The 10,000-nt window shown below is 36.7% G+C and overlaps 1 protein-coding gene across 1 annotated transcript; it reads right to left on the bottom strand.

Moving 5' to 3' along the window:
- Positions 1-4,749: 4,749 nt before the first annotated feature.
- On the bottom strand, positions 4,750-5,534 carry LOC125045471. The gene is made up of 3 exons (XM_047642789.1): positions 5,490-5,534; positions 5,087-5,237; positions 4,750-4,946 (listed from the first exon to the last, which is right to left on the bottom strand). Exons 1-3 carry the CDS (start codon positions 5,522-5,524, stop codon positions 4,818-4,820), a joined length of 315 nt encoding a protein of 104 aa, XP_047498745.1. The 5' UTR covers positions 5,525-5,534; the 3' UTR covers positions 4,750-4,817.
- Between the last annotated feature and the right edge of the window lie 4,466 nt (positions 5,535-10,000).

Below are 10,000 nucleotides of genomic sequence, written 5' to 3'. Positions count from 1 at the left end.
AGGAAAACAAACTAAAAATTATCCTGAAAATATATTGCGTACTATATCCCCTAAAAGCAACGAGAAAGGCGTGAACGGTAGACACAAACCCGTGATAATAGTTCGTCGTGTTATGGTGTATCGGACGCCGGTGTGAGGGCCTTTATACCCCTCCGCGTGGGAATGTTTGTGTTACGAAACTGAATCCAGGTTTCCTGAACCACACGAAAAAGAGTGGGATTTCCCTCTTCTTTTAATTTATAGTCTTTGTTTGTTCAACTCATTATATTTTGTTCCTATTTGACGATACTCTCATGACTGTTTTTGCATAAGCTGTTTAATTTCTACCGAGAGCTTACTGGAGCTTTGCGCGATGTTCTTACATTTTTAAGCCTACTTGCCTGCAGGTACGGTACGGAAAAACCCACACTCAAGCACACACATGCACAGCTACACACACACACACACACACACACACACACACACACGCATATATATATGTATGTATATATATATGTGCGTGTGTGTGTGTATGTATATACAGATATACATAAACGCACATAGATATCATTATAGATAAAGATAAACACACACACGCACATAAATATGTATATAAAAAATATATGTATAGATTATATATATATATATATATATATATATATATATATATATATATATGAGTATATTTATACACACATATGCACACACACAGACACACACACACACACACACACACACACACACACACACACACACACACACACACACACACAGGGGAGTGCATGGGTATTCCTATATATATAAATATATATATATGTATATACATATATAATTACATATTATACATATATAATTTAGCCCTATATTTCGTAATTTCTTCACGCCATCTTGTCATTAGTCTGGCCGTTGGCCTCATTATGTTATTTATAACCCAGACTGTTACTTTCTTTTTCCAGGTCATGTATGTCGGAGGATCATTTATGTCTCCGACATGTACTCGTATGACCTGCCCATTGCCATTTCTTCTTTTTGATGCTCCTAAGTATATCTTCCACTTTGGTCTCTTCCCTGATCCACGTCGCCCTCGTCCGATCTCTTAGGCTAATCCCGAGCACCAACTTCTCATCCCTTTCTGGGAACTTATCAGTTTCATCTTCAGTAATTTGGTTGTAGTCCATGCTTCTGATCTACAAGTCATAACTAGAAGGACGTATTGGCTGAAGATTTTTATTTTCAAACATAATAACAAGTAACCTCTTAGTATGGTACTTTCGGCCGAAAGTATGTATGAATTGTCCAAGTTAAATATACTCGTCCTCTGCCTCTAGTTTCCTCTTGTTCATGTACCTGTTCGAAATGAACTTTAAATTAGACCATGACGTTAGGCTTCTTCCAAATTTAAGACTTTCTCTATCCAGATCGTTTATCAACTGCTGCAGTTTATTTGCTGATTCGCAGAAGAGAACAATACCGTCTGCAAATCTTTGTTTAGGTGTTCGTCTGTTATTTCGATACCCTTTCCGTTCCATTCTAGCTTCTTGAATATTTCCTCAAGGCAAACTGAAAACAATTTTGTGATATGGTGTTGCCCTGTCTAACACCTTTTTAATTGGTATTTTATCGTTTTCCCACCTTCGTATACATCTTCCAATATTTGACAATACACTTCCTCTACCTATCTACAAATAGCTTCTAATACTGCTGGTATTTGCACAGAGTCAAATTCCTTTTCATAAGGACTGAATGCTTGTGAACAGTTTGTAAATAGCTGACAGGAGGCTTATAAGTCGGTATTTTTTTAGATCCTTTTTATATTCTTCTTTATGTATCAAAATAACTGTTGCATTTTTCCAGGCTTCCAGAGTTTTGCCGTTGATAAGGCATTTATTGTAAAGATTAACTAGTTTTCCAATGCATCTATTATAATGTCTATATCAGTTCCGTCTAGACCTGGCGTTTTCCCCCTCTTCATGCCTTTAATCGCTTTCTTTATTTTTACTGTTGTGATGTTATGTTCATCTCTAGTTATTGTTTGCTTCTACCCGTGGCTGTTCATTTGAATTGCATAAATTTCTGGAAGAATATTCCACTGCTTTATTCTTCCTATATGTCCCTTCTCTGTCTGGTTTCTCTGTAGCATACATTTGATTTCTCCCTATCCCAAGTCTCTTATTAGCTGTTTTCATGCTGGTGCCTGAAATCACTGTTTCACTTATAATTTGAGCATTGAATTTTCCTCTTCTTTTAATTTATAGTCTTTGTTTGTTCAACTAATTATATTTTGTCCCTATTTGACCATACTTTCATGACCCTACATTTTGGCATAAGCTGTTTAGTTTCTACCAAGAGCTTGCTGAAGTTTTGAGCGACGTTCTTACCGCCTACTTCAAGTGCAGCTTCCTTTATTCGGTCATTGAACTGTTTGTTGATTTGGTCAATAATGAGATCTTCGTTGCTGAGAAGTGAATATCTGTTTTGGATGTTAAGGCTAAATTTGGCTGCAGTTTTCGCACTAGTTTGTTCCTTTCCCTTCTGAGGTGTAACTTAATTTGATCTCTGGCCATTCTATTGTCGCTGCCAACCTTTACTTTGTCAATAACTTCCACATTTCTTACTATATCGCGCCTATTTGAAATTATGCAGTCAGAATCATTTTGATGTCAGATGTCGGCGTCCATGTCCATTTCTGCTCTACTCTGCTCGAAGAATTTATTCCTGACATTGAGTGATCGAGCCTCTGCAAACTCGACTAGCGTTTGTCCCATTTCATTGCTAGTGCCTATTCCGTGTGTCCCAACTACGGTTTCACCTACCTTTTTAAATATCTTGGCATGAAAATCTCCCTTAATTATCGCAAAATGGGTTTTTATTTGTTTGTCTACACACACACACACACACACACATATATATATATACACACATGCATACACACACATATATGTGTGTGCATATATATATGTGTGTGTGTGTGTGTGTGTGTGTGTGTGTGTGTGCACATATATATATGTATGTATATGTTTATATATATGTATGTATATGTTTATATATATGTATGTATATGTTTATATATATGTAAATACACATGCATATATACGTGTATATGTATTTTTCTTTTTTTCTTGGAATGTGTCTACACATACATACATTTATATGTATACAGCACACACACACGCGCGCGCGCGCGCACACACACACACACATACATACAGAAACAGAAATACACACACTTAGACACTCACATATATACATACATATATATGTGTATACATATATACCTATTTATGTTTATACACATATAAGCACATATATATATATACGTATATATGATTATTTTAGCAATAATTGCCATAAGTATTACCAAAATCCCAAGATAGAAATGATTTTTTTTTCATTTCTATCACACACAAACACATTCATTACTACAATATATTTTCATAAGCAGCCGTCAGAACATAGTAAAAATACTCACAGATACAGTTATAGATTTCCAAGGCTGCTACATCAAACCTAACACAATAGTAAAACAATCTTGGGGTACACATAGATACATACATAACTTTTGAGACACACATTGGCATCTACAGAAACTTGCACTCTGATATACCTAAATCACATCAAAAATATGATACCCACAGAAACAAGAATTTCTCTTATACAAACACTAGCGCTTAGCATCATTAATTACTGTCTAAACATCTGGGGCTCCACAAACAAAACAAAATACAATAGACTTAAAAACAACAGAACTTTGCGGCAAGAGTAGCACTGGGAAATGGAAATAGATATGACCACATCATATCACATATAAACAAACTAAAATGGCTAAAAGAACAACAGAAATATAACTATGACACATGTATTCTAATCCATAAAACCATACAAAAAATTAACCAAATTAGCTATTACCCATACAGAAAAAAGGTAACATTACAGGTGTTCATACGAGACAAAATAACTCCATATATATATATATATATATATATATATACATACATACATACATATATATATATATACATATATATATATATATATATATAATATATAATCGCATACAGAAACCGAGGCAAACAATGCAAATCCGAGGAATGGTGATCTGGAACCAACGACCAGAAAATGTTAGAAATCTCTCCAACCAAAAACGATGAAAAAAAAAAAGTGAAAAAAAAAAAAAAAATACATCTACTGAAATATTAGTGACATCAGGCGTTTAAACATCAAGCCAAGCACGATATTTCAGTCACTTGTGATATCAATGTTTTGTCTAATCTTGTTAAACAGGCATTGTATAATATCTATGTATATAACATCTTAAAGCATAATGCAAACATCATATGTAAGTATATATTCTTTTGTAATAAATAGAATAAAGTATTTTGAATTTGAATTTGAATTATTTTTATTCTGATAACAATAATGATTATTTTACTATCATAATCTTATTATTGTCATTGTTCTTCCTGTGTTTTATCATAATCATCACCATAAATATCTTTATCATTATTATTTTCATAATTATTACCAGTATTATCGTTACCATTATTACCAGTATCATCGCTACCATTATTATCAGTATTTTTATTATCATTATCATTTTAATAATAATCATTATTACCATATACATAAACACTCACACACACACACACACACACACACACACACACATGCATTAATTTATTGTCTTTACTTATACATCATTTCTCAATAAATCTGTTCTCTCCCCAGATGATGGAATGAAACACTGTTGATAGTTTGAATTGACTCGTTTTATATTTGATTGCGTGATCACTTAACATTATCCTGTTCGTTGACGTGAAGGGCTGCAAGGCCAAACTTCATTACACATACATTGTTGTCCCCGTCTCGCAGGGAACGTACTCAGCCGCGTCGGTGCAGCAGAGGGGCTGCTGAGTCACGTCGCCAGTCCACTCCCAGGGGCCGTCGCAGAGCTCTGAATAGGCGTACACCTGCAAAGGCCCAAAGGGATGGGGATTAATTTAGAATATCATCTCAAACTTGTCTATTGGCTGACATAGAAAAGAGAGAAACAGAGAGAAAAATGAAATGTACGAAAGAGAGAGTTAGAGAAAGATAAAGCGAAACTCACGTATTCGCTATCGACGGCCATTCCAGCCGCTTCGCACAAGACCTCGCCAACAGTCGCGTTGGTGGAACCGACGAAATCCAAGTCGCCGCCTCCAGACAGCAGTTCGAACTCCTCGAAGCAGCGGTTCTGGCAAGGATGGTTCTGGTCGCAGCTGCACGTGTGGAAGATATGTTATGTTATACTACAGTATATATAGAACAAGAAACATACCGATCAACATGAAATCCAAGAAGGTATCAGATATTCAAAAGCACTTCGCCTTTGCACTTGAACAGAGGCAGTGAAAAGTAAAATCAATTATAATACAAAAAAAAAAAAAAAAAAAAGGAGCGATAATTAAACAGTGCAATATACACAGGCCTACGCAAAATATTGCTAAAGGTACTGAGTTCGTCCACTTCACCTGTGCACTTCCACAGGGGGAAGCTCATACAGCATGAGCTGCCCAGAGTCGGAGGTGACGAAGGCGCCGCACCTGCACGGAGCCACCTGCTGCGACGTCGCCCTGAGCACGAGAGGAAGAAGGTTGCGTGGTCAGGGGAGGGAATTATAATCATTATTTTTATATATATAATAATATATCTACTATCTACTTATATGAAGATAGTTTTCATTTTTTCCAAAAGACTTTACCCATGCGAGAAACATTAAAAAAAGACAGGTTCGAAGCCATTGTACTTGTAGTAAGTGAAGAAGAAAAGCTGAATGGCAGTTGACTTACGCAGCGAAGAGGAAAGCGAGCAAAACGAAGCGAAGCATTTCGGAACCTGAAGAAAACAAATACTTATAAGACTACTATATATATATTTGTTTTGATTATCAGTCACATAGCCACCCTATATTTAATATCATATCCCCTAAAAAGATAAAGGCGTAAACGGTAGACACAAACACGTGATAATAGTTCGTTGTGTTATGGAGTATCGGACGCCGGTGTGAGAGCCTTTATACCCCTCATCGTGGGAATATTTGTTTCCCGTACCCATGGGGACTGTTTTAGTGTTACGAAATCGGATCTGGGTTTACTGAATAAGGGGATTGGGATTTGTAAACCTACATTTTGATAAACTTTATAGAAGTAAGCCTACTTTCTCTGCAGGTACGGTACGGAAAAAAAACACACACAAACATACGCGTACGCGCACACACAAGCACGCACTAACACACACACACACACACACACACACACACACACACATATGTACATAGTACATATATACATATATAAAGAAAGAGATAGATAAAAAAATCCACATATATATATACACACACCATGTGTGCGTATGTATCTAACACACACACACACATACACACACACGCGCGCGCGTTCGCGCGCGTATATACACATATATGTATACATACACATGTATATGCATAAACACACATACATACATTCATATATGTATATACACATTTATATGATCTATATTTGATATACATATGCACAGATTTCATATGTATATAAATAGTCCCGTTTTAAATGTAACATAGTATTACTGTCCATTCACATACAAATACGACTGAAGATGATAACGTTTAACCCTCTCCTCATTCAGTATCTTGGACACTTATATATTTCCTTTGACCTTCCACCCCTATATCAGTACAGCTGATACAGGGGTGTTTCTTTTTTCAGCAGAATAGATAACTTTTAGAGATGACCACCGTCCTCACACTTCTGTGTGAGTGTGTGTGTGTGTGTGTGTGCACGCGCGCGCGTGTGTGTGTGTGTGTGCACGCGCGCGTGTGTGTGTGTGTGTGTGTGTGTGTGAGTGTATGAGTGTGTGTGTACGTGTGTGCGTGCAAATGTGTGTATGTGTATGTGTATATATATATATATACATATATATGTATATATATATGTATATATATATTTATATGAATATATACAGATAGATAAATAGACAATAAATAGAAAAAGCGACAGACAGATAAACAGATAGGGCGATAGTACATGATTAATGCTACATATATTTTCAAAGCCTCGGGAAATCGGTGGGTTGAAAATTAAACGAAAAAGAACAATGTTTCTATTTCATTATTTTTCTTTTCATTTATGTTACTATCCATTGATAAGTTTAATCGTCGACGCTACGTGAAGAGTTGCAAACTAAACGTCACTACACGTATACTGCTGTTCCCGTTCAGCAGGGAACGTACTCCGCGGCGTCGGTGCAGCAGAGAGGCAGCTGACTCGTGACGGGAGTCAGCTCCCAGGGGCCGTCGCACAGCTCGTAGAAGGCGTACACCTGCGGAAGCCCAAAATCAGTTCGCATCTGTTTTGCACATAAACCACGAACATGCTAACATCTGAAGGACATAAAACTGAATTTTAATTTGGCAAAGGTAATTCGATTTTGTAGAAGAGTGAATATGGAGGAAAGGGACGGGAAATAGAGATGATAATTTACATAAATATATAAACGAAATGAATCATAGACACGCCGTTATCACTAAAATGATAAAGGTACTCATTTCCTCCACTTTACCTGGGCACATCAACAAGGGGAAGGTCCTACAGCAGGAGGTCACCAGAGTTGCTGGTGATGAAGGCGCCGCAATTGCACGGAGACACCTGCTGGGACTTTGCCCTGAGCACGAGAGAAAGGTTTGCGTCGGCAATTGCAGATCAAGGGAAAGCTGTTTAAGGAAAATAGAAAACGGAAATGAAGTAAATGTTAAGGACATACCGTCGTCATTCTAGAGACAACAGAAGGACATCCAACCCAAATTAAAATTTGAGTAATTAATTAAAGGCAAATTGGAAAGTTCATCATTGTCATTGTGTTTTTATGTGCGTGTTCTATACGTCCATACTGACATCAGAACTTTATTTTCCCCCCAAAATACTTTTACACAAATAGACTTTAGAAAACACACATCCATATCACTGTTAATAGCGACAAAATAAGAAAAACAAATGTTAACTTATCAGTGAAGAGGAAAGCGAAAAAAGGCGATGCAGCCTTTTAGAATCTGACAAGAATAATTTCATTTATCATTTATTATAAGTATCACAAAACCCCAGAAATGTCATATATGCCTTTAAAACCTACTAAGTATTTTTAAAATATATATTACATTTCCTTTAACCTATTCGCCCCGGATTTATGTTCTGCCCCCTATAGTTTTTGGTGAATTTTGTTACATACAGATGGCTCCACCGTCAGCGCCTTCGCCATCGTAGAAGACTCCCAGGAGATCGCGAATATTTTCACATGAAGCACGAATGTCAAGGGCAAAGCAACAAGGGCGTCGCGAGCCGAGGGGTACCAGACTCACTGAAAGCAAACCTCGAAGGAAACCTTTTCTGACAACGGCACTGGCTGGGGAGCTGGAATCGGGGAAGTAGGGGAAGAGAGAAGGTGAACTCTTCAATCACCCGAAGGAAGGCAACGGCAAACCACCTTCGCACACTCCCTGGTTGTTGTACAACCATGAAATTAAACATGGTCGCCAACGTCAGGCTCTGATACGGCACAGAAAAAAAAAACAGATGGCTCCACATGTGCTCAGCCGGCAAGGAGTCTATTAGTAGGCCCTACCGATCCTGATTTTCCCACTCCTTGAATTGACGAGAAAATGTGTGTTTGTTATTAATACCATTGCTATCGATACTATTATTGTTATTGATGTTGTGATTATTAAATTGTCATTAAAATATGTTAGACAATGAAATGATGCAAAAGACACTTTCTTAAAGGGTAAATACAATACATAAACGTGGATTACAGTGGGCATGGCATGTATTCTTGCCACGTGGGGCGAATGGGTTAAACTATAGGCGAAATTAGGAAGACGCAAATAGCTTTATAAGCCCAAATAGGTTACAAACTCAAGATAAGGGTTCGTTGGGTTGCGCTGTGTAGCTCGAAGGATTGGAAATGTTTTCATACCTGCTCAAGTGGGAACTGTATTGCTGTTGCAAAATCAAATATGTGTTTCCTATTCCTCTCTAAAATGAAACTTAATACTTAGCCTGTATATATAGTATGATTACACACACACATATACATATATGGCGCAACCTTTCAATAATAGATTTAGAGAAGCCTAGGTCCTGCAGTGGAATGAAAGGCAATGGAATAATATAGAGGAGGTTGCCCTTTGTATAAGAGTATGAGAGTGCCAAGATAAATAGCAAGGGTATTGGCATAATATGTAATGCTTAAAATACGATTATTTAAACCTAGAGTTCATAAAAACCGATGATGTTAGATGTGAAGTAGCCTAATGTTGTGTATTGCAGTTATTTATTATTTTTATTATTTTTGTGGTTGCATTTGTGTTAAGTTAAAGGCAAGTGTTTATTCTCGTGGATTACATGAGAAAAAGTCGTGAAACAGGTGAGCTTTTGGAAAGAGTGACTTTTGTGCTTTTGGTATTGGTGGAATTTTCCAGTACTCTCGTTAATTGACACTATATATATATATATATATATATATATATATATATATATATACTATACCATATGTATGAGCCAAGTATGCCTACATGAGTAATCTATAAATATTATCAGAATTGAAATTCCTTATAGACAGATATAGGAACCAGATATTTGATTTCACATCAGCAAAGCAGTTCCCTTGTGATCAAGTATGGAAATATTCCCACACGGAAAAGAGTATATAACGCGGCAACGCCTTCGACCCAGACAGTACAATCCGACGAAACCTCACCTTCGGTTTGTGTCTCCTCAATTTACGTCGTATTTTCTCCTAAATCTTATAATTTTAGAGGAAATGTTATATATATTCCTAGGGTACTTTACAGGTTTTAGGGTCATATAACTATATTTATAGGTTTTGTGATAAACGATAGTTCCTAAGTTTCATAAACGATCATTTCTAAATTTACATTCTTCGCAGATTCCAAGATGCTGCGTTGCCTTTTGTTCGCTTTCCTGTTTGCTGC

This window comes from Penaeus chinensis, chromosome 1, assembly GCF_019202785.1.
Source record: "Penaeus chinensis breed Huanghai No. 1 chromosome 1, ASM1920278v2, whole genome shotgun sequence".
In the NCBI taxonomy this organism is placed as follows: domain Eukaryota; kingdom Metazoa; phylum Arthropoda; class Malacostraca; order Decapoda; family Penaeidae; genus Penaeus; species Penaeus chinensis.
The sequence above is the reverse complement of the archived record's forward strand: the minus strand, read 5'-3'. Positions and strand labels throughout refer to the sequence as shown.